This window comes from Pipistrellus kuhlii, unplaced genomic scaffold (genome assembly GCF_014108245.1).
Source record: "Pipistrellus kuhlii isolate mPipKuh1 unplaced genomic scaffold, mPipKuh1.p scaffold_m20_p_80, whole genome shotgun sequence".
Classification (NCBI taxonomy): domain Eukaryota; kingdom Metazoa; phylum Chordata; class Mammalia; order Chiroptera; family Vespertilionidae; genus Pipistrellus; species Pipistrellus kuhlii.
Genome location: NW_023425585.1, coordinates 720,685 through 744,742, shown reverse-complemented (window position 1 = coordinate 744,742; position 24,058 = coordinate 720,685). Strand labels below are relative to the sequence as shown.

At 49.9% G+C, this 24,058-nt stretch overlaps 1 protein-coding gene across 3 annotated transcripts; it reads left to right on the top strand.

The window, feature by feature from the left end:
- Positions 1–3,150: 3,150 nt before the first annotated feature.
- On the top strand, positions 3,151–21,496 carry UHMK1 (U2AF homology motif kinase 1). 3 transcript variants are annotated; one of them, XM_036425422.2, is made up of 8 exons: positions 3,151–3,561; positions 4,476–4,768; positions 5,353–5,544; positions 7,922–8,016; positions 14,400–14,476; positions 14,602–14,700; positions 16,975–17,063; positions 20,176–20,467. In XM_036425422.2, the coding sequence occupies exons 1-8, from the start codon at positions 3,294–3,296 to the stop codon at positions 20,320–20,322; spliced, it is 1,260 nt and encodes a 419-aa protein (XP_036281315.1). In that variant the 5' UTR covers positions 3,151–3,293; the 3' UTR covers positions 20,323–20,467. The 3 variants fall into 3 exon arrangements, with proteins under 3 accessions (XP_036281315.1, XP_045432989.1, XP_036281314.1); XM_045577033.1 differs by lacking the exon at positions 20,176–20,467 and adding an exon at positions 18,140–18,256; XM_036425421.2 differs by lacking the exon at positions 16,975–17,063 and having other exon boundaries at positions 20,176–21,496.
- Positions 21,497–24,058: the final 2,562 nt, after the last annotated feature.

Below are 24,058 nucleotides of genomic sequence, written 5' to 3'. Positions count from 1 at the left end.
CCATCTTGGTTTCTCTCTGGGTTCTGATTTTAAAACAGTCATTGGTAGCTTAGGAACCCCTACCACTTGTACAGAAGCCTTACTCTGAGCAGAGGGAAACTTACATGGGCAGGTTAGTAACAGATAAAGTAGCCCCAGTATCTACAAGGCCCTTAGTGACCAAGTAAAGACTTCCTATCAGGAATATTAATGAGTGCTGGGATCTGGGAGTTTCTGGTCTTTGAGGGAGGCACAATTTCCCATCTTAATTTTAGTTTGTTTGCTTGTTTGTTTGGTTTTTAGATGTCTGCAGAGTCTGAACAAATTTTCTAGAGATATCATATAGTGGGTCGAAATGGGCTGCTTATCGGTTGAGCTCAGTGAGACTCTCCCTCCTTGAGTCACATTAAACCCTCTTATGCTTGGCTCATGGCTATCCAACATATCCCAAGGGCTCAGCAGATCGAACCCCTGAGCACTCCCCAGAGGAACCCACTTATTCACTTACAGTGGGGTTGGAAGAGAGAGTGCTCTGTGCTTCATTAAGAAAGACCTCTGATACAGCCACAGAGTTTCTTCATCACCGAAGAACACCTGAAGGAGGTGTTCCCTTCATCTTCGGAGCTGAAGGCGTTCAGCTCTCGTTTATACAGCACATTTTTTTTTTTTTTTTGGCTCAGACTCTCAGAAAGCAATTCTAATTGAAAAGCCAAAGTTAAAAACAAGCCACCCATTTTTCCTCCTGTCTTGCCTTAGCCTGGGTTCTTCCTTATTTCCACCTCGAGGATTTAAAAATACAGCTCAAATAAAGTCAGACCCTCTACCAAAAGCAAGGGAAGGTCCTGGATCCAAGAGACAACTCACCCAAGTTCACCCAATGGGCCCTTTGCTGGATCCTAGCACTCAGTCTGGGATCTGAGGGGTGGTCCGGGGTGAGCTTCTTTGGAATCCTTCCACACTATGTCAAGTAATATTAATGTAAGCAACATTCAAACCTGTGAAGAATTTTTGTGTTTATTTGAGCCAAACTATTGACAATTCCCGGGAAGCAGAATCTCAACATCCTATATAATAAAAGGCTAATATGCAAATCAACTGAATGGTGGAACAACTGGTCACTATGACACACACTGATCACCAGGGGGCAGACACTCAATGCAGGAGCTGCCCCCTGGTGGTCAGTGTGCTCCCATAGGGGGAGCACCACTCAGCCAGAAGCTGGGCTCATGGTTGGTGAGCACAGCTGCAGTGGCAGGAGCCCCTCCCAGCCTCCGCAGCACTAAGGACGTCCCACAGCCAGTAGTTGGACATCCCCTGAGGGCTCCCAGAGTGTGAAAGGGCACAGGCTGGGCTGAGGGATGCCCCCTTCTCCCAAGTGCACGAATTTCATGCACCAGGCCTCTAGTATTGAGATAATGCTCTGAAGAATGGCAATTTTGCACTTTGTTTTATACATTACAATTGAAGAAGGAGACGTAACTTGTGATGGATTAGGGAGGCAGAATAAAGCAAAGGGGGCGAACCTGGGATTGGATAAAAAGTAAAGTGATAAACACACACTACTTAGATAGGTGCAGGATAGATAACAGTCAGCAGTTAACTCAGTAACAGTGAAGGGACTTGTGCTTTGAGGGGTCCAGGAAAAGGAAAGTTACTTTCACATTCCAAGGATATGTTATCATAGATGCAAAAGGACAACAGGCTCAGCTTTGTCAGGGACGATACCGGCCCAGGAGGTGACTGCCCACCATCATCACTGCTTTTAGTTACAGTTTTAATTTCAGACCATCCTTCTTAAAAAAAATATATTTTTTTAATTATTGATTTTTTACAGAGAAGAAGGGAGAAGGATAGAGAGCTAGAAACATCGATGAGAGAGAAACATCAACCAGCTGCCTCCTGCACACCCCCAACTAGGGATGTGCCCGCAACCAATGAAAAAGCCCTTGACCGGAACCGTAACTGGGACCCTTCAGTCCGAAGACTGATACTCTATCCACTGAGCCAAACCGGTTTTGGCATCAGACCATCCTTTGTGGTGACTTTAGGTCTCCTGAGTTTGCAAGGCTGCCAGGAAGGCCTTCCCATAGCTTGTCAGGTTAGATGTGTCTCCTTTTTCATCCACACTGGCAACCAGACACAGTGAGGAGTGACGATACTGAGAAGCAGATGGTTCCTGACCTCTGCACTTTGCACTACATAAGCACTCCTGCCTGGGATCTGTGGTGGAAAAAATATCCAGACTTTAGAAACGTCTTATAAGAGTTTGAGCAAAACTTTGAGGATGTGCTCAGAAGTAAAATCTCAAGGGATTGAGGAAATGCTCTGCAAAACGGCAGTTTTGTAGCTTATGTGCATGGGTGGGGTCCCTTGGCCTGGCTGGCAATTGAGGTCTATGGGGGGGTGTGTGTGTGTAGGCCAGCCAGAGGGAGAGGCCGAGGGAGGTTGGCTGTGGGAGTGCACTGACCATCAGGGGCAGCTCCTAAGTTGAGCATCTTCTTCCTGGTGGTCAGTGCACCTCATAGTGACTGGTCAACTGGTTGTTTAAGTGGCTGAGTACTAATGGTTGCTTAGGCTTTTGTTTAGATGATAGATAGATAGATGATAGATAGATAGATAGATAGATAGATAGATAGATAGATAGATAGAGAAAGGAGAAGGTGTACGGAGGATTACATGAAACCCTCCATTGTTGGTTAATAATGGGGCAGGAGAAAGCAAAGTGGGGAAATTTCAAGGATTGGGTGAAAAGCAAAATGAAGAGACACATACTTCTTTCATATGGGCAGGTAAGAATAGTGAACATCTACAGCTCAAGGAGGCAGTATGTGGGACGGGTAACAAGGGTGCGGCGGACGATGGGTCCCCAGCTCTGGAGCCTGCAGTGGTGCCTTCCAGGGACCCAGAAAAATGACTCTCACCTCTCAGAGGTGGATCACCCGAGATGCCAGGCCGTGGAGGGGTCACTTAAGGTAAAGATTGACCTTTATCAAGGAAGGTGCAGCGTAGGACCTGAGGACCTACTATGACCTGCTTAGATAGAAATTTATGTTCAGAACCTCTGCCCTCCATCCTAGGAACCAGACCCGCCCAAGCGCCGGTTTCCTGCCGGCTTCCTTCCGGGAGGGCGCAGGCTCGACCTGGTCTCCGCTTCCGGCTTCCGGAGGGCGGACGCGCTTCCGGTTTCATGGCGACCCGAGCCCGGCAGCGCAAGGCGGCCCCTCCCTGCGAGCGGCCGGAGGCGACGGCGATGTGACCCGCGGGGCCTGGTGCCGGGCGGCGCGTCAGCTCCGTGTCGCCCTCAGTCCGCGCGGATGGCGGCGTCCGGCTGCGCGTGGGGCGCCGAGCCGCCACGGTTCCTGGAGGCCTTCGGGCGGCTGTGGCAGGTGCAGAGCCGCCTGGGCAGCGGGTCGTCGGCGTCGGTGTACCGGGTGCGCTGCTGCGGCACCCCGGGCTCGCCCCCCGGCGCGCTCAAGCAGTTCCTGCCGCCCGGCGCCTCCGGGGCCGCCGCCTCGGCCGCCGAGTACGGCTTCCGCAAGGAGCGCGCGGCGCTGGAGCAGCTGCAGGGCCACCGGAACATCGGTAATGGCGCCGCGCCGCTGCGGCCGCTGGGCGGGGGCGCCGAGGCCCTTCCCGGGACGGCGACCACGGCTTTGCCAGGAAAGTTTTCCGCCATTGCACAGCGGTGAAAAAACGGGAAATGCTTCTAGGGCTTGGGGCATCCCCGCCCACACCCGTAGGTGCCCCTCGGTCCGTATGGAGCCCGCGGGGGAGAAATGACTCAGTGTTTCGCGGCGTCTTGTGCGAGTGGGAGAGGTGTGCGCTGTGCTCTACGTCTGTGGCTCAGACACCAAATGGGAGATCCGAACCGATCACTGAGATCGGCCCGTGAAAACGGCCCAGGTGTCACTGCCCCACAGAGCTCAGTGGTTAGGGCTTTGCCTAATCCATGTTTACTTCCTGGTGAGCTTCGTTCGAAGGCTGGCCTTTTTTAAATACTACTTTTTGGAGAAGAATTTAGTATTAATTAGTGCGTGTGTTTTAAAGGCTGCGTCTTGTCCCTGCTCATGGACTTTAAGAGTGAATTTTTTTTTTTCAGTTTGTACAAACCTAAGGACTTGTTGAATCTGAAAGATTAGATGCAAATGCCATCTTTAAAAGTCTCTTAACATTTAGGTAATAGAGTGCTATTTTGGATCAAGAGTCAATATTCAAAATTTGTTTTTTCACACTGCGACATTCATCTTAAGAGTAGTACTTAATATTTGGATTTTTACTTAAATTTTTTTCCCCCATCATTTTTGCTTGGTACCTTCAGTATTCATTGAGTACTTAGTGATATACAACTTGAATTATTGTGCCACATTTAATATCTTTGAATAGTAATCAGCTGCTGAAAGTAGTATCGTCTTATAACCCAATTACCCAAAAATTTTATTACAGTAGAAGCTTCCTTGCCAGATTTATAAACCATTACAATTTGTCTCTTTTCATAGTCACTTTGTATGGAGTCTTTACAATCCATTTCTCTCCAAACGTGCCGTCTCGCTGCCTGCTGCTTGAGCTCCTGGACGTCAGCGTCTCGGAGTTGCTCTTATACTCCAGTCAGCAGGGCTGCTCCATGTGGATGATACAGCACTGTGCCCGCGACGTGCTGGAGGCCCTAGCTTTCCTTCACCGGGAGGGCTACGTCCACGCAGACCTCAAACCACGTAACATTCTGTGGAGTGCAGAGAACGAATGTTTTAAGCTCATTGACTTTGGACTTAGCTTCAAAGAAGGCAATCAAGTAAGAAATATGTTCTCCTCCCCCCCCCCCCCCCCCACACACACACACACCCATCAGAATCTAAGCTAAATGTCTTTAAATAGCAGAGGTGGTTTTAGTAGAGGCTTAAAAGATACTTTCTAACTTCAGGGATGAAATTTCTGGGGATAAAGCAAATTAAAAAATTTTCATTGCCAGCATGAAAGAAAGGCCATATGTTTGGGTCAGGTCAGGGAGACTAGTGTTAGGAGTAATTCACCTGTAAAATGCTTTTTTATTCTTTGAGCATTTGGTTACTTGCTGAATTATTGGTGTCTGCAGTGTTGGGGCTCCTGGGAGAACATGTTTGGGTTCTGGCAGCCCCCCATTCATTTGGTTTGTCAGCTCTTTGCACAGTGTCCTTGTTTATTAGCAGGAGCTGGCGGGCAGGAGGCTGCAGAAACTAGCAGCTGTCTGGAAATCATGCAGCTGGCCACCTGTGCACGGGAGAATGAGGGCAGCCAAGGACTGATTGTTTTGCATTCAGTTGCCAGCAGATACAGTGTACTGGTGGTGGATGGAAAGGGAGCAGCTTTTTACAGGTTGTGATGTTTACTCATCTTCAGGATGTGAAGTATATTCAGACAGACGGGTATCGGGCTCCAGAAGCAGAACTTCAGAATTGCATGGCCCAGGCTGGCCTGCAGAGCGACACAGAGTGCACCTCAGCCGTTGACCTGTGGAGCCTCGGCATCATTTTACTGGAAATGTTCTCAGGCGTGAAACTGAAACACACCATCAGGTCTCAGGAGTGGAAGGTAACCACACCAGTGCTTTGCTGGGGGTCCCTTGTCGCAGTTTCAGACTCCGAGGCTTACAGTGATTCTTGGTGAGGACTCTGCCTCACACTCTCTATCCCTCACTCTGCACTGTGGCTCCTGACAGCTGCGGCTCCTCCCACAGCTGCAGGCGCTGCTCAGCATTGTGCTCACTGCCTGGGCTCAGGCCTGGCGTGGTCAGCGCTGGGACAACGGCCTTTTCCTGAAGAAGCAAAGAGATTTCTTTTGTTTAGTAATTTAGTTATTCTGCAGTATACAGCAGTATGTTACCAGTTAAATGCTATTCTTTACATTGTGCTTACAGCTAATGCAGGTGAAACATTTTAATGCACAGCCTCATTGAATTCTGATATTGCTGTGAGGATGTCAGAGAGATGTTGGCCACTCTGTTCAAATGAACCAGAGACTCAGATGTGGAAACCTCTGGCTCTGGATCATATGACTGTCCTCCCCCCTCAGGCTTTGTCCACTGTCCTACACACCTTCCTGCTCGTCCGCCATGTGTGCACTTTCCTGGCAATGTGACTGCTGCTTACAGCATTGTTACTGTGGGGACAGGGACTGAGTTGCAAGCCTGTGACACAGGAGTGAGTTTTCTGTGTGTTCACAAGAATTAACCTCAGTATGGCTTTAAACACATTCTGGGGCTTTAATGTTGTGATGATGTTAGCATCCTTCAGGCTAGAGGTTTGGAAAATAGTACAATGTATGAGAATTTTGATGTAAACATCTGATACCGGGTGTGTGGGTGTTGGGCCTTTGGGAGTAGCAGCTCCTGGAAGGAATGTTTTAATCATCTAGTCAGTTACTAACTGCTTACTTTTGGCCAAAAACATGCTGCAGGCGATTAAAGCCAGTATCACTCTCTGTCATCGGTGCTCCCTGCAGCTGGGAGGCCAGATACCTTCCCTGGTGTCAGTGCAGATCAGTCCTCCCAGGGCTTCCACTGTCTGGTTCTACTTGGGCCAGAACCAATCAGACTGGGCCACAGTCGGGAATTTTGTGGTGAAATTTGGAGGCATTATGTGTACTTAATGGAATCCTCAGTATTCACTTCCTGGATAAAAACATCATTACATATTTCATCACTTTCTCTGAAGGCAAAATTGCCAAGTGAGTGTGAGCATAGGCTCTGGAGTGGTATGATGAGGTTCAGATCTTGCCTCTAGCTCTTACTAAGCTAGTTATTTAGGTTCATGAGACCATGGTTTACTTCTTGTAAAACAAGGATAATTCTGTATAATAAAAGGTTAATATGCAAATAGACCGAATGGCGGAATGACCAGTCGCTTAATGCAGGAGCTGCCCCCTGGTGGTCAGTGCACTCCAACACGGGGATCCAAAAGGTAGTGGTGGGAGCCTCTCCCACCTCCACAGCAGCGCTAAGGATATCCAACTAAGCCATCAGTCGGACATCCCCGAGGGCTCCTGGACTGGGGGGGTGCAGGCCAGGCTGAGGGGTACTCCCCTTCCCCCCAGTAAACAAACTTTGTGCACTGGGCCTCTAGTCCTATATAATAAAAGCCTAATATGCTAAGTGTCTGATCATTCGACCAGTTGCTATGATGCCCACTGACCACCAAGGGACAGACACTGTCCCATAGGTTAGCTTTCTGCTAGGGTCTGGCTGATTGGGACTGGGCAAGACGGGCTGGACACGCCCTGGAGCCCTCCTGTGGTCCCTCCCCAGCCCCTATTGGGCACCAGTGGAGTCCCTGAGCTGGCCTGCACCCTCTAGCAAACCGGGACTTTTCGGCGGATGTTGGAGAGTCGGTTTTGACCTGATCCCCATAGACCAGGCATATGTCTAATTAGAGTATTGGGGTTAAAAAAGAAATGCCTAGTTCTTAACATGTGTATGCCTATGGGACATTTAGAAACTTTGTGAACATGATACTGTCAGGTCATTTTACTCATGTATATACGGTACTTCCATGGTACTCAGAGAAATAGTATGCCTCACAAGGATGTAGAATGTGAATAATATAACAAATGCAGTTTTTAAATCGTGCCTTATTCTTCTGGATAGTTTATTTTATTTCTATCTGAAACCAACTGCAGACTCATCACTGAGACACAGGCTCACCCAGCCCCCCTGCATTTTCTCACTTTGCGTTGTGCTGCATTCTATGTGGTTACTTTGGTGTTTCTTCGCTTACCCTCCCATCAGTTGGTGCTGGTAGTAGGCCAGGTGCTGAGGCTAGGACACAAATAATTCTGTACAAATCTCTTAAGATCGGGAGTCTCGAGGAAGAGGGGGTTTCTGTTGCGTTTGACTTAGCAGCTAGTGCCTGGTACGTTAGGAAATGCTGACTGGATTAAATAACCAAAGGAAGACTCTTCTCCCTCCTTTTAGGCAAACAGTTCCGCCATCGTCGATCACATATTTGCCAGGAAAGCGGTGGTGAATGCTGCAATCCCAGCCTATCACCTGAGAGACCTTATCAAAAGGTGTGTCACTTTTACTTCAACTTTGCTATTCAGTGAAGAAATTCAGTTATTATTTCTGGTTTGTTTGATTATGTAGTGTGCCATGCTCAGCATGGCCAGGGGTGAACCTGAGAGGGAGCAGATTAAAGAAGACAGACAAGAGAATAAAGCTGGGGCTAGGTGGGATGCTGCTCTCCAGTGGAGAGACAGTGCCACAGCCTGCAAGCCGAGTCTTTATTTTATAGTCAGACTAGTGACCCGGTGAACAAAATTTGTGCACATTAAAAGGGGATTAATTAGATAAAATAATTTAATATTGCTATTTGCCCTTTGTCTATAATAGGAGTGCCAGAGATGAAAGAAAATTAGTAAAATGTATATGAAAACCTTCTTCCTGTCAGAGTCTGGGCCTCACCATGGGACCCAGAATCAAGTCCCTGCCCACCCACATGCACCTTAAAATTGTGTGAGATCCAGACCCACCCAGCCATCCCCACCATTGGGCTATATCCAGACCCGGCCATTCCCACCCTTGTCAAGCCCTGATGGGCAGGGGGCATAGCCTGAGGTCCCCCAGCCGAGACTCGGGTGGGGGCGTGCCTTGAGGTCCTCCATCAAGCCCTGCCAGGTGGGGAACAGGGCCTGAGATCCCTGTCAAGCCCAGCCAGATGAGGGGAGGGGAGGTGCAGCCTCAGGTTTCCTGGCCCAGCACCAGGAGCGGGGCACAGCCTCAGGTCTCCTGTCAAGCCCCGCTGGGTGGGGGCATGGCCCGAGTTCCCTCAACCCAGCACTGGGGTGCACCTGGAGGTCCCCCATCAAGCCCCACTGGGTGGGGGTCATGGTCTGCAAGTCCCCTGTCAAACCCAGCCAGGCACTGGGGTGCAGCCTCAGGTCCCCAGGCCTGGTGCTGGGGTGGGAGGAGCAGCCTGAAGTCCCCTGATAAGCCCTACCTGTTGGGGGATATGGCCTGAGGTCCACCAGCCTGGCGCTGGGGAAGAGGGAGCAGCCTGAGGTCCCCTAGCCCAGCACCAGGACAGGAAGCACACCTTGAGGTCCTCTGTCGAGCCCTGCTGGGTGGGGGAGGGCATAGTCTCAGGTTGTGCTGGTTGCTCATTAAGGCTTCTTATGGGAACTTGGCCGCAGCTGTGGGTGCAGCCATCTTTGTGATGGAGTAATGGTTAATTATCATATTTCCTCTATTAGGTAGGATTCCATGAGGTAAAGTATGGGCTTGGTCAAGATGTTTACAATGTTCTCACAGATTTGGGATCTACTCAATTACATGCACCTAATCAAGCTTTGTTTCCTTGCTGAACCTCCTGCAGCCTACATCACTCAGCCACCTGGGACCACAGGTTCGGAACATAAGGTCAAGTTTACAGCCATAGCTTTTGGCTATAATTGTGCTGGGAAGGCTTCACCTTCCAAGTTGGGACTTGCACGTGGCTTTGCCACGAGAGGACCGTGCCCTCTCATTAGTCTGAGGCCTGAACCTGTCCAAACGCTGTAGTCGCTCTCCACAATGTAGAAATAAAACCTACTTGAAACCTTCTATGCAGGCCAGCTTCTAATGAGAAACTTAAGTGATCAAGTCTTTTACTAAATTTATTTTTAGAGGGACATTCTTTTGTTCCTGAGGAGTCCTAGGGAGCAGGCCTTCCTGCAGAGAAACGGTGATGGGCCATGTGCCTTTGGCCTCTCATAGCCCTGGCTGTTCTGTGTACTTAAAGAGAGTCTTTATAAACTTGATGACTAAGTTTGTTTTGGACTACCAAAAAGAGGGTTCAGGTGAGGTCATTATGTATTACACTTTAAACATTACCACTGAAAACTGTGGAACAGAACAATTTTTGATTCCTGAGTAGATCCAGTCATAATAGATATATTAAAATAAGAAATAATGTGTATAATCAAATAGTTGATTTTCACAGTTCTAGCATTTATGGTCCAGAAATGAATAAAACAGTATGCTGCAAAAGGGTGGGTCTCCTGATCAAGTCATCGTATTATTGTTTGGAATATTGATCCTGTAAATCTTCCAATTAGGTGTTTGTGGGTTTTGTTTGTTTGTTTTTATTTTTGTAATAATTATAAATACATAGGAACTTGAGGTCTGCCCTTCAGCTATTTTCCCCCAGTGGTAACTTCTTTCATACCTGTCATGCTGGATCAGACCAGAAATGGGTGTTATAATCCATGTACCAGCTTTTCTGGTGAGACAAATTAAGCTTAGATAGCAGTTAGTAGATTAGTATCTGATGTCCGACATCACATGTTGCATTTTACCTTGAAAGGAAGCAGTGTAATGCCCTAGCTGGTTTGGCTCAGTGGATAGAGTGTTGGCCTGCAGACTGAAGGGTCTCAGGTTCGATTCCAGTCAAGGGCACATGCCTGAGTTGCCGGTTCGATCCCCAGTAAGGAGAGTGCAGGAAGAAGCCAATCTCTGATTCTCATCATTAACGTTTATCTCTGAAATCAATAAAAAAATATATATATATACATATATATATACACACACATATATATAAAGAAGCAGTGTAAGATTATAGTATAATGGATTCTATACAGCTGAAACTGATATAATATTGTACATCAACTATTATTTTTTTTAAATGGGAAAAATTACATAAGGGACTAGAGACCTGGTGCACAAAATTCATGGAACAGGGGTGGGGAGGTAATCCCTCAGCCCAGGCTGAATCCTCTCCAATCTGGGACCCCTTGGGGGCAGTCAGACATACCTCTCACAATCTGGGACTGCTGGCTTTTAACTGCTAGCCTGCTTGCCTGCCTGATTGCCCCCTAACTGCTCCCCTGCCAGCCTGATTCCCCCCATCTTTTCTCCCCTGCTGCCCTGATGGACCCCAACTGCCCTCTCCTGCTGGCCTGATCTCCCATAACTGCCCTCCCCTGCTGGCCATCTTGTGGTGGTCATTTTATGAGGGCATGACGCCACCTAAGCTTTTATTACATAGGATAGGACTAAAGGCCCATTGCATGAAAATTCATGTATTGGAGGAGGGGTCCCTCAGCCCAGCTTTTCCCCTCATAATCCAGGAGCCCTCAGGGGCAGGCGGTGACCTGGTGATCAGAAGAAGGTGACTCCCCATCACACTTCTGCTGCTGCCACTGCTGGCAGCGCAAGCCTTGGCTGGCCCTGGTTACCTGAGCCTTGGGTGACTAGGCTGCTGGGCAGCCGCCATCTGAGGCTTGCCTGCACCCCAGGCTGGCCTTGGGTGGCTGGGGGCTGAGTGTGGGTCCGGCTGCACTGTGCGCCTGCTGCTGCTGCTCCCCCCCCCCCCCCCCCCCCCCCCCCACACACACACACTTTCCAGACGGGGCTGAAAGGACTGGGGGATTCTAGTGGGGCTGAGTGGACTAGGCACCGCCATCTTGTGGCTGTGGACTTGTGACGGAGTGATGGTCAATTTGCATATTCCCTCTTTATTAGATAGGATTCTTGCTTGTAAGTCAGATCATCTAAGTTCTAGTATTGACTGAGATTTTTTTAATTATACAACTAATACTAAATTTGGAAGCTACAAAAAATTGTGATGAGGAAAATAAAATTGTATACCCTCTCTAGTGTTAGCAGTTGGTGCATTTCTTCTCAGTGTTTTCTTGTGTACTTAGTTAAGTGTCCAGGCATGGTTATTTGAACTTCTCTATGGAATTACACAGACATGGAGAACAAATGTGCAGCTCAGTGGATCCCTAAGCGCTTTGTCCACCATTTAGGTCAAGAAACAGCTTCGAGGTCGCTCGCAAGTCCCAAGTCTCCATTCAAGCCTCTTCCTCTTCCCCAAAGTAACCACTGCCCTTTCTTCATGCTGATTACGTCCTCGTTTCATTGCCATTAATAAAGTGTGCATCCTTACACACTGTAGTTTAGAGTTCTAAGAAGCAGTCCCTTTAAAATCTGTCTGAATCTAAAAAGTCTGTTGTTTTTTTTAATATATTTTATTGATTTTGTATAGAGAGGAAGGGAGAGAGATACAGAGTTAGAAACATCAATGAGAGAGAGTCATCGATCAGCTGCCTCTTGCACACCCCCCACTGGGGATATGCCCGCAACCAAGGTACATGCCCTTGACCAGAATCGAACCCGGGACCCTTCAGTCCCCAAGCCGACGCTCTCTCCATTAAGCCAAACCGGTTTCGGCTAAAAAGTCTGTTTCTGTCTCCTACCCCCACCCGTGTTTCTGTTTAACAGCTTGGGCTGTTGGCTCAGCGCAGTTGCCCACAGTCTGAACTTGCAGGTTGTGTTATGTGGTGTGGTTTAGCAAGTTCTCTGCTTATTTCCTGTAAGCTGGTGGTTGTATCTAGAGGGTTAGAATTGAAAAGTAATTTTTGGCGTGACTGTAGTTGGCATGGTGGAGTTATAGGGAGGCGCCTGATCACCCGTCAGTTCTCATTGTCCAGATCTTTGTTAGGGGTGTTCTCATCTGTCATCTGTCCTTCCCAGGGCTAACCAAACAACAGGGAAATGCTTGATTCTCTCTCTCGTTTTCATAATGTGGCAATGCCCTGTTGGCCTCCAAAGGGATCATGCCTTTTTTGGAACTTAAAAGTATCATTATTGACGAGTGGGTTCAAATACAGCTGATGTGTGTTTGCAGTCTTCTCTTCATTGGAGCTGTGTCCTGACTGAGGGACGGGAGCCTCTGTAGGTGGGCTCTGGTGAACCTCGTTATGTTCTGACAACTTCCTTGCTGTGACAGGCTGTTCCCAGTCACCTCTTACATGCCCTTCCCAGACCTGGAAGCAGCCACTTCTCCAGGAAGCATGGTTTCCTTTAGGAGGGAGTGGTGTTTTAAAATCACAGTCTGGGTAGTAGGTATACTCATTGGTACTGGGTGGTGTTGTGTCTAGGCCTTCTAAGGGGACAGAGGTCATACTGATGGTTACGTTCAAACGCAGGACAACCAGTGATGTCTTCGTTTTACATCTCTGTCTCCTTTCTTCTGGGTCACCAGTGCTGGCTCCAAGCACAGAGGGGATGCAGAATTAGAATGTTTCTTAACCACTCGTTTGCTTTGTGTACTAATGGAACCCTGAAACAGCCTGGACACAGGACAGCCATTATTCTCGGAGCAGTTGCTGAAAGCGCTCTGTGTGCTGGGCTTTCCCGTCCTTCCCCCATTGCAGTAGCCGTTGTATCTGCACCAGCAGGTCACATGGCCACTGCGTCCTGTCCTCTGCCCTGACACTGTCTCTGGGACTCGCTGGCTCCGTTGGTTAGTCTTTTCTCTGGTTCGCCAGGTCAGCTGGTGCTTTTCTGTGCAGCCTTCCACAAAGGTGCTGGCGGTGGGAGTCTCACCATGGGAAGTTTTGCCCTTTGCCTCTGTATTTTGGTGTTTATTAAGGTCACCTAGTTTTGTTGGTTGCTCCATATTGTTGTCATTGCTATCAAGTCGCTCAATTTTTGACAACATTGAAAGACCACCCCACCACTATCCTTTTTAATTTGTATTATTCAGTCTGTTTAGCTTTTCTTTCACTTAACATTATGAAGTATGGATCACTTTCTTTGTGTATTTGTTAACCTAAACAAAAACATTTTAAATTGAAACATATTGTGCCTTAAGTTTGTATCACAATTTATTCAACCATCCTATCTAATAAAGAGGGAATATGCTAATTGACCATCACAAAGATGGCTGCGCCCACAGCTAGTCCAAGTTCCCATAAGAAGCCTTAATGAGCAATCAGCAGGGACCTGGGGCTGTGCTCCTCCTGGCCCCCGTGGGCTTGATAGGGGACCTCAGGCCATGCCCCCACCCAGCAGGGCTTGACAGGGGACTTCAGGCTGCTCCTCCCACCCCAGCGCTGGGCCAGGGGACCTGGGCTGCACACCCCTGCCTGCCTGGGCTTGATAGGGGTCCTTGGCCGTGTACGTACCCACCTGGCGGGGCTTGATGGAGGATCTCAAGGCACTCTCCCTGCCCGGGTCTGGGCTGGGGGACTTCCCGCCACGTCCCCCATCCTGGCGCAGGGCTTGACAAGGGTGGGACTGGCTGGGTCTGGATCTAGCCCAAAGGGGGTCAGGATCTCACGGGATTTTGAGGTGCATGTGGGTGGGCAGGGACTTGACTCTGGGTCCCATGGTGTACCCCAGACTCTTAACAGGAGGAAGGTTTTCATACACATTTTACTAATTTTCTTTCATCTCTGACACTTCTATTATAGATAAAGGGCAAATAGCAATATTAAATTATTTCCTCTAATTCCCTTTTAATGTGCACAAATTTTGTTTATAATGGTCACTAGTTTGTTTATAAGTAGCATCTCCGTTTTCACAGAGGAAGGATTCAGTAGTCACACTCAGGGGATCGGTGCTGTGGTGCACTGGTGTGGTGGTCTTCAGTGTTAGCGTTTCAGGAGACGGACGTGCTCTGTTTCAGCATGCTGCACGAGGACCCGCGCCAGAGGGCTCCTGCCCACGTGGCTCTGTGCAGCCCCTTCTTCAGCATTCCGTTTGGTGAGTTGTGCGTGGCTTTGTTCCTTCCGGGGTTGTTTGGCTAATGCATATTTCCAATCTCCCCTGCCTGGTGTTCATCGATTTATCTAGGGAGCTGACATCTGACAATGTCTTAACCCCGACAGCCCCACACATCGAAGACCTGGTGATGCTCCCCACCCCGGTGCTGAGGCTGCTCAATGTGCTGGACGGTGACTACCTCGAGAGCGAGGAGGGGTACGAAGGTCAGTGCCACCTCCACTGGGTGCTCACACCTTCCTTAAGGGTCTGCCAGGGACACTCCCCAGGATTCTCAACTTTCTTGTCTGCACAGTGAGGATATTGAATTCTGTGTTTAAAATGCTATCGCTTTCTGATTCCTGTTACAGAGTATGTTGTGTCCCTTCCCCCCCCCACCCCCCAGAGTTCATGTAGCAAAGCCCTCTTCCCAAATGTGATAGATAGTACAGGTATTGGGAACTGGAGTTAGTTTTGGTGAATCTGAAGGCAGGTGACATTCAGAGGGCGGAGCATGAGTGACTGTGGGCGTCTCGGCAGAGCTGCACCTGAGCCCGTCAGAAGTTGGCGGAGTCTGGGGATGAGAAGCAGCCAGAGACCTGGCTCAGGGCAGGTGTGGCGTGTTCAGAGAGTGGCCAGCTGTTTGGTGTGGCTGCATCGAAGGATATTAGTTGGGGAGCAGTCAGTTTGCTGTGTTGAAGGACTTGAATTTTATCCCTGAGGTCGCAGCCGTGGAACATAAGCTTGCACAGAGCTGTGGGTCAGGTCCGAAGCCATTACAGATGTCAGGGAGGAGGCCTCAGACTGACGCTTCCCAACAAGCATTCTGGAGCACAGTGGTGAGGGGGCTGACCAGAGCCAGCCTCAAAATGTCGTTTTCTTTGTGGACAGTCAGGCCATTGCAGGCAGGGCTGAGTTACCACCTGTTTCCTGGAAAGTAAATTATTTGACAACCCTGGGCTTTGCTTAGTTACCTGAGAGTGAAACAAAGATAATTTATTTGAACCTGTGATGATTGTTAGTCCCTGTAGCCTCCTCATCTGAAAGCTTTGCTTTTGGCAGGCCCTTAGGGTGCACTGGTTCTGAAGTGTGTTAGAATGTAGATACTGAGTCTTAGTGTTTAAGAGTCTCTCGAGAACGCCTTTGTTTTGATTGGAAGGTCATCGTTAGATTACATTCAATTAATTTTAGGTGAGTTGGCTTGGTTACCGTGTGTGGGAATAGTATTGTCATCTTGGTGGGGTTGGTTAAGGAAGTGAGATTCAAATCTTCCTCTTTAGACCAAAATAAATTCTCAATCAAGTGAAGACTAAAATATTAAAAAGCAAAACAAAATGTAAGACAAAGTAAAGGAAGGAATAGAACAGGGCTAGAAGGAAAAGGAGGGAGGGAAGGAAGACAGGTGGGAATAAAAGCAAAAAATTAACGTAAAAGTTACGGGAGATTTTTTAAAATAATATTCCTGGAGCAGAAAAGGCCTCTTACAAGTTGATTACAAAACCCAGAAATAGTAAAATGGTAATGCAACAATTTTACCCTGACAAACACCATGAGAAAGATTAAGACGGGTACAGTCTAAGAAAACATAGACACAGGTCTTCTCAGACACAGCCCCGTGAACCCACCCAGGAGACGGTGGGCGAAGGACACAGACAGACAGTCTCCAGGAAAGGGTGTGCCAGGGCATCGCACCCATAGGTTTATTCTTGTTTACTGAAATGCTCATTAAAACCACACTGTGATATCTGTGACCCATCCTATCCGCAGTGGGCATGCATTTGATGACCCTCTGTGGGGTAGGTACGGAGGCCACTGCAGAATGCTCATGTCAGGAAACTTTGAAATGTGATGCTAACAGAATCAATCAATTCCAACCACGTGACCTAACAGTTCCATTTCTAGGAAGGCAACTTAGAAATACACAAATTAAATGAGACCTGTGCCAGCTTGTCTATTATAGATTGTTTGAATGTTGTTTGAATGTAGATAGTAATCTGCTTTTGAGCAGTAGGAGGCATATTAGAGACTTAATATTAGAGACTTAATATTTCATTCTGGAGGTGAAATATCACACAGTCACAAAAACAAACAAGAGATTTCAAATGATTTTGAAAGATCTTAAAGATTCAGTGTTAAGAAAAAGCAGGACTGGACTTTTTCTCTTAAAGACATGATCATATTTGCTTGTCTGAGCTTGTGTTTATGGAAGAGATGGTCATGCTTGTTGACTTCAGGGAGGGGCCGGAATGGAAACTGGAAAAGAGGAGGAGGACTGCTATTTCCAGATTCTGGATTTTGAATCATTCGGATGTATTAGCTATTCAAAGTGTTAAAATATAAAAAGAAAACTTTTAAATGTATTGAATTTATATACTTAAGCTTAATTTTCAAAACTATAGAAAGTGGTCTTATTACTTAAATATGGATTCCTGAGTTATGATGATTACGTTTTTTGAGTAATGGGTCTTGTTAATCGCATGGCGGGCTGTGTTTGGACACAGATGCGGTGGAGGACGTGCGGGAGGAGTGCCAGAAGTACGGGCCGGTGGTGTCGCTGCTGGTTCCCAAGGAGAGCCCAGGCCGGGGACAGGTGAGCGGCCCCCTCACTGTCAGAGAGAGACGACTGGAATTCGCTCCATGTGTTTTGTTCCGTAGAAAATGCAGACAAAAACGTTGCTAGAGGTTACGAAGTTTTCATTATGGAGGCTTTATTTTCTTGTACTTTTTCCAAAAGTTCTATAATATGCATACATTTCCCAGTCAGTATTTGTTTTTTAAAAAGTAGTAATCTGCTTTTGAGCCATTGTAAACGGTGACACCAACAGAAGCAGGTGCAACTCTGGGTCAGGTTCAGCACAAAAATATTTTGTCCCGATTTTTTTCTCATTAAGTAGAGTTAGAAAACCATTTAAGTTATGTTCTGATTATAACAGGATTACCATCCGAGTTCCAGTCTCAGTGTGACTTTGTGGCAATTCTTAGTTATTTTATCTATAAAATATATGGGCTAAACCTAGGATCACAGAGTTTTGTTTAGAAACTGTGGTTTTAAATTAAATTATATGGCAAAGAAGATAGGAGAATTCTTCCTTCTGTCTATAGTATTTTTATCTTCTGGAAAACAGAATATTGTTTTAGCATCTCAGTTTCCCAGCCTTGACACCTTTGAAGCATGCTCTGGGTAGTTCCTGTTGGGGGCGTCTAGTGCACGGGGCTGTTTTGGACACTGGGCTGTCTTCCGCTGGGTGTGGAAGCAGTCAGACTGGGAACGAGTTCCGGTGAGGGCGCTGGCACGTGTGAGGGTCAGCGCGGCCTCAGAGTGGGAGTGGGGAGAGCAGGTGTGATCTCAGAGGTGTGGGTTGGCAGGCTGAGGAGGGAGGGCTGAAGTTTGAGTTGAGGACAGTGTGGTCTGCCTCCACATTAGCCCCTGGTCAGGAGGACAGGAAGCTGACCAGGGAGGCAGGAGGAGCGTTTCCGGAGGGTGTCCAGCATCAAGGAGATAGGAAAGAGGAAGTCTCCCGTGAGAGGACACCTGTGTTGAGACGCTTCCTGGAATTCCCGTGGGAGGAGTGACAGTCACTCGTTAGCCTGGAATCCCAGGTCTCACTCCTTTCGGTTTTTTGAGAATGTTTGTTATCAGGTCACTCATCCCCTGACCTGCTTCAGCACAGAGGAGCCTGCCCCCAGACAGACAGACTGACAGGTGCTGGGGACCACACACCCTGCGCCAGGACAGGCCAGGCAGCACCTCAGCCACTGCCACCATAGTACTCGGAGCCACCTGGCCCTGGACTTGGGAGCCCTTTGAGGTTGTAATGATGTGAACTGTCCACCCATTTACTTCTGCCATCGCTCCCATGCCAGGGGAAGGCTGTGCCAGAGTTGGGCCAAGGACTCAAACAAGTGTTCCAAGCCAGAGTGTTGAGTCCTCCATCCTACACCCTCTTCAGGTTTTTATGAACAGAGTTCCTTCGTGTGACACGGTGCCAGCACGCAGTCACCAGACACCTTGCATGGCAGGGCCGCGGTCCTTCACCTCCATCCTTGTTTATTTTTTAATTAAAAAAAAATCCTCCTCTGAGGATATGTTTTTACTGATTTTTAGAGAGTGAAAGGGAGGCAGAAAGGAGAGAGAGAGAGGAAACAGTGATGTGAGATGAAACATTGATCGGCTGCCTCCTGAACGCACCCTGACCGGAGATCAGACCGTAACCTTTGTTGTATGAAGTAATGCTCCAACGAACTGAGCCACCTGACCAGGGCTCCATCCTGATTTTTTTCTTTTTCTAAAATACATTTTTATTGATTTCAGAGAGATGAAGAGAGAGAGAAACGTCACTGTGAGAGAATCATCGATTGGTTGCCTCCTGCTGGCCCCCTGCTGGGGATTAAGCCTGCAACCCGGGCATGGGCCCTGACAAGGGATTGAACTGTGACCCCTGGTTCATAGGTCGATGCTCTACCACTGAGCTACACTGGCCCAACTTTATCTTGATTTCTTATTCCTACTGACTCTCAGGCCACCTCTCCTTTCCTCTGGACAGTCACTTTGAAGGTGATGTATGCCCACCGGCCAGTTCCTGCGGTATTCCCAGTTATTCCAGTCCACACCCCTGCACATGGAGCAGCATGGACACATGGGGAAGGAGGCGGGAAGGAGGCGGGGGGTGGGAGGGTTGTGGGACAGAGTCTATAAAGGCCACAGAGGTGGACAGTGATGTCCTCGGCCTTCACATTCTCTCAGTTCACTCATCACCCAGAGCAGCTTCCCGGCCCGCAGGCTGGTGCGAGCTCAGCGCCTGCTCAGGTGCCTCACTCTCCACTGGACTGGAACTGACCTTTCCTGTGCGCAAGTGTGTCCAGGTGCCGAACACTTACGCTAGCACGGGGGCCTGCAGTGCTCACAGCCCCGCCGTGCAGGCTGCAGCCCGGGGCAGGCTGTGTGTGCAGGTGTGCGGAAGGGCCTGTGCTGTTTGCACGAGGAAATCGCTCACAGCTCGCTTCCCAGCCCGAGCCGGCCTCCTGGGCAGAGCAGCACCGGGTGGAGCCGCCGCCTCTTTCCGTGCCTGGAGGCCTGGAAGCGGCTCCGCCCTGCGGAGTGACTGCTCCGTCCGGGAGAGAAGACTCCTGAGAGGGGAAGTGGCTGCCCCTGAACTTCTGATTTCAGGAAAAGGTGCAGGTGAACGTTGAGAACCTAGAAGCTGATTTCCTTCTTCTGTTGTTTGTGGAAAGTCTGTGCCGCTTTGGTGCTCGTGATAGGGCTGGTCCTAGTCGCTATTTCAGGTTGTTTCTTCTCCCTGGGACGTTGCTTTAGATCAGACAGCACTGGTGAGCTGTCCTGCTGTATCCACCAGGCTGAGGGGTTCAGATGCTCTGGGAAAGGAAGTGACCTTCCTACGTTCTATTATAGCGCCCACCCATCTGCGTATTTCCCCTGGAAGTGGCTGCCGCGGGCGTGCTGAGAAGCGCCCGGCTGCCTGTCTTGGCTGCCCCCACTGCCCAGCACTGTTCTGCGGACTGGGCTGTATGTCCAACTGGTCTTTGTTGGATTTTCTGAATTGACTGAGTTCTAAGGGAGCATCCTAAAACTTGCTGCTCAAAATTGTGGTCCACGGACCAACAGAATCTGGTGGCCATGTGGGCCCTCGGTAGCAGTGCCCCGAGACCCTATGGGAACGAGGCCGTGTGTTCTGTCTCCATAGGTCTTTGTCGAGTACGCGAATGCTGGGGACTCCAAAGCTGCTCAGAAGCTGCTGACGGGAAGGAGGTTCGACGGGAAGTTTGTCGTGGCCACGTTCTACCCGCTGAGTGCCTACAAGAGGGGGTACCTGTACCAGACCTTGCTTTAGTCAGCAACCTTGGGAGATGCCTGTGTCTCCTCTTCCACTCCCTGGTGGTCATATTCCTCCCAAAAGCAGGAGCACCCTGCCCGTTGGGAGGGGACACGTTGTACATTTGTTTCACCTGCTCACGGGGGCTGTTGCTCAACACTGACTGCACTGTAGACCCGGGCCCCGCGCAGGACGTTCCTCTCCCCATCCCAGGCGGGACCCTGCTGTGTGCAGCCTCGACACTCATTATTGCATGTGACCGTGAGGCGGTGACGCGGGCCCAGGGAGCAGGGACGCCGCTGGAGCGGTGGTGCCTCCTGCACAGCACTCCGGAGCCGTCCATGTCCTTGGGCGCTGGGAGCTCCGTGACGTTACCTCCTGTCCACACTGAGTTACCATCAGCCCAGAAGTCCTATAGCTGGGATGTTCCTTTAAGGAGCCTGCAGGGAGCCTGGCTGCAGGCTTTTCATACGGCTTTTAGGCTGGAAAGCTGAGGCTTGATGTTGCACAACCCGACGTCTGGCATGTGCTCACGTGAGTGCAAGTGGGAGAGAGAGAAAACCCGGTTGGTCCTTTTCCTGTGATTCCTGTGAGCTGATCCCATCCACACCAGCCCATTCCCTACACATCACACCTGTCACGTTTAGATATCGGCCGTCTGAGAGTTGGCCTGTATGATAGAAGGTGAATGAGAAACATTCCTGGGAGGCTCAGAACAAGTGAGTCCAGACTGGGTTCCATTGAAATCTCTTAATTTAATGGTTGGATCAGAGGGGAAGTTCTGCCTCGAGTGCCTGCCTCATTCCATCTGCATTGGACCCGGGCGAGCCCACCTCTGCTGTCTCGTGAGCACTGCTAGCTCCTCAGAGTGTGCTCCCTGCTGGCGGAAAGCTGAAGTGTCAGAAAGAAAAGACTCCATGTTCAGTGCAGCAGGCACAGGGTGGGTGACGGGCCCTTCTGTCCTGCTGCTGCTCTTCCCTGCCCCTCCTGCCCTGGCGGAGCCAGAGCCGCGCCCACTGGTCTGGTTTGGAGGTCAGGAGAGTGAAGGAAGGGGAGGCTGCCCAGGTGGGATGGAGAGGAAGGACAACTGCACTGCGATCGGGGACACGGGGTCACGGGCTTCCTGTCACTTTAGATTGTCTTTAAGGATTTAAACTTAGGAACCCTTTATAAAGCACTGATTATACAAAAAGTAGTATTGTGCAGAGTATGACTTTTGTGTTTTATTCCTAAATGAAGTTGCTATTTATTTATTTTTCCCTAAGGAATGTTCTTGTGTGTCTTTCCCACTGGAGCTGTGCAGGCCACTGAGCCCCGGTGTGGCTCAGATCTCAGCGGGGCGCTGGGTGACCCTGCGGCAGTGACTGCTCCGTGGTTCAGTTACTAGTGACCGACTTGTCTGGACTCCCGTAGTGTGCCCGGCCGCCTTAGTGTGCGCCCCAAGCCCAGCCACCTTAGTGTGCGCCCCGAGACCTGCTGTCCTAGTGTGCGCCCCGAGCCCGGCTTTCTTAGTGTGCGCCCCGAGACCCGCTGTCTTGGTGTGCGCCCCGAGCCTGGCTGTCTTAGTGTGCGCCCCGAGACCCGCTGTCTTGGTGTGCTCCCCGAGACCCGCTGTCTCAGTGTGTGCCCCGAGCCCGACCGCCTTGGTGTGCGCCCCGAGCCCTGCTGTCTTAGTGTGCGCCCCGAGACCCGCTGTCTTAGTGTGCGCCCCGAGCCCGGCCGCCTTGGTGTGCGCCCCGAGCCCGGCTGTCTTAGGGTGCGCCCTGAGCCCCACTGTGCGCCCCGGGACCCGCTGTCTTAGTGTGCGCCCTGAGCCCCGCTGTCTTAGTGTGCGCCCTGAGACCCGCTATCTTAGTGTGCGCCCTGAGCCCAGCCGCCTTGGTGTGTACCCCGAGCCAGGCCGTCTTGGTGTGCGCCCCGAGACCTGCTGTCTTAGTGTGTGCCCCGAGCCCGGCCGCCTTGGTGTGCGCCCCGAGACCCGCTGTCTTAGTGTGCGCCCCGAGCCCGGCCGCCTTGGTGTGCGCCCCGAGCCCGGCCGCCTTGGTGTGCGCCCCGAGCCCCACTGTGTGCCCCGAGCCCGGCCGCCTTGGTGTGCGCCCCGAGCCCAGCCGCCTTAGTGTGCGCCCTGAGCCCCACTGTGTGCCCCAAGCCCGGCCGTCTTAGTGTGCGCCCCGAGCCCCGCTGTCTTAGTGTGTACCCCGAGCCCGGCCGCCTTGGTGTGCGCCCCGAGCCCAGCCGTCTTAGTGTGCGCCCTGAGCCCCACTGTGTGCCCCGAGCCCGGCCGTCTTAGTGTGCGCCCCGAGCCCCGCTGTCTTAGTGTGTACCCCGAGCCCGGCCGCCTTGGTGTGCGCCCCGAGCCCGGCCGCCTTGGTGTGCGCCCCGAGCCCGGCCGTCTTGGTGTGCGCCCCGAGCCCAGCTGTCTTAGTGTGCGCCCTGAGCCCCACTGTGTGCCCCGAGCCCGGCCGTCTTAGTGTGCGCCCTGGTGCAGAATTGCAAAGGCTGCGGCTTGGTCCTGGGGAAAGTCAGCAGGTCAGCACGGCCCTTCCCTTTGGAGGAGGAACTCTGCTCTGTGCCCTTGCAGAGGCCGACTATCGGCTTGATTTCCAGTACTAATTCAAGAGAATGAAACCCATACGGTGGGACCTACGCAGCCCTAAGACATCAGTTTGTGCGGGTGGTAGCTTCCCTGGTGGTGAAAAGCCTGGTGCTTCTGTACATGCTGATGAACACAGAGTGCAGTGAATTCTTTTCGAGGGCAAGCCTAGAATAGGTGAGCACTGAACCTCACATTCCCTGTCCCGACCACCAAAACCCAAGTCCTTAGCATCAACGCTGCAGTGGCTTCAGGCAGTGGCTCTGATTCCGTACTGCACCCCGCAGCTCCTCAGTTCTCGTCTCAGTGCTGTGCACGCAGACAGTTACCATATTTTTCCGACCATAAGACGCACTTTTTTTCCCCCAGAAGTGGGGGGGGGGGAAGTCCCTGCGTCTTATGGTCCAAATATAGCCTATACATATACTTTAAAAAAAAGTTTTTTTACTTGCCCGGCTCTTTGTGGTCTCTGTGTGCTTGCCCGGCTCTAAAATGGTTCTAAATGCTGCTGTTTACTTTACAGGGTTGATTACATGTGTTTATGACTGTGATGTTGGGTTTTAATGCACATAAAATATTTTAGGACACTATTTGTTTCAGAATCTTTTTTTCTTCATTTCCCTTCTCTAAAAACTGGTGCATCTTATGGTCCGGAGCATCTTATGGTCCGAAAAATACGGTATGTGGTGGCTGACACGCGGGCCGCTATGAAAGATGCTGGCTAGATTGTAAGGGAGCTGAGGAGAACTTGGTGAGCCTGAGTACCCTTTATTGAATTAAATATTTTGTATTAAAGCCGCAAAGTGGAAAAAGATGCCTCCTATGCTTTAAGTTCTTTCCTAGCTCTTAGCCCATTACTACCAAAGACATTCTCTTCTCACAGGATCAGAAATCCAGTTTTAGTATCTTCTTAAATTGCAACCAAATATTTTCAAAGATGCCCTTTTCATGATTCTTTTAGGGTGAAATATATGCATGAATTTAGATTGTTTGAAATGATTAACAACCTAGAAATTTTCTTTTTGAAAGGTGAGGGGTCATGTCACTTAACCCTGACCCTTTTGGGAAAATTTGATCTCAGGTAGTTTTTCTTTGCTGAATTAGCATCTGTGCTTCCATCCTTCTTCCTCACTCCCCCTCCCCCCATTTCTTCTCATTGTT

Bases quoted from the DNA above. Each gene is read 5' to 3' on its own strand.
- UHMK1 (XM_036425421.2), top strand. From the start codon at position 3,294: ATGGCGGCGTCCGGCTGCGCGTGGGGCGCCGAGCCGCCACGGTTCCTG. The intron at 14,477-14,601 runs GTGAGTTGTGCG...TAACCCCGACAG, and splicing joins CTTCTTCAGCATTCCGTTTG to CCCCACACATCGAAGACCTG. The intron at 14,701-20,175 runs GTCAGTGCCACC...CTGTCTCCATAG, and splicing joins GAGCGAGGAGGGGTACGAAG to GTCTTTGTCGAGTACGCGAA.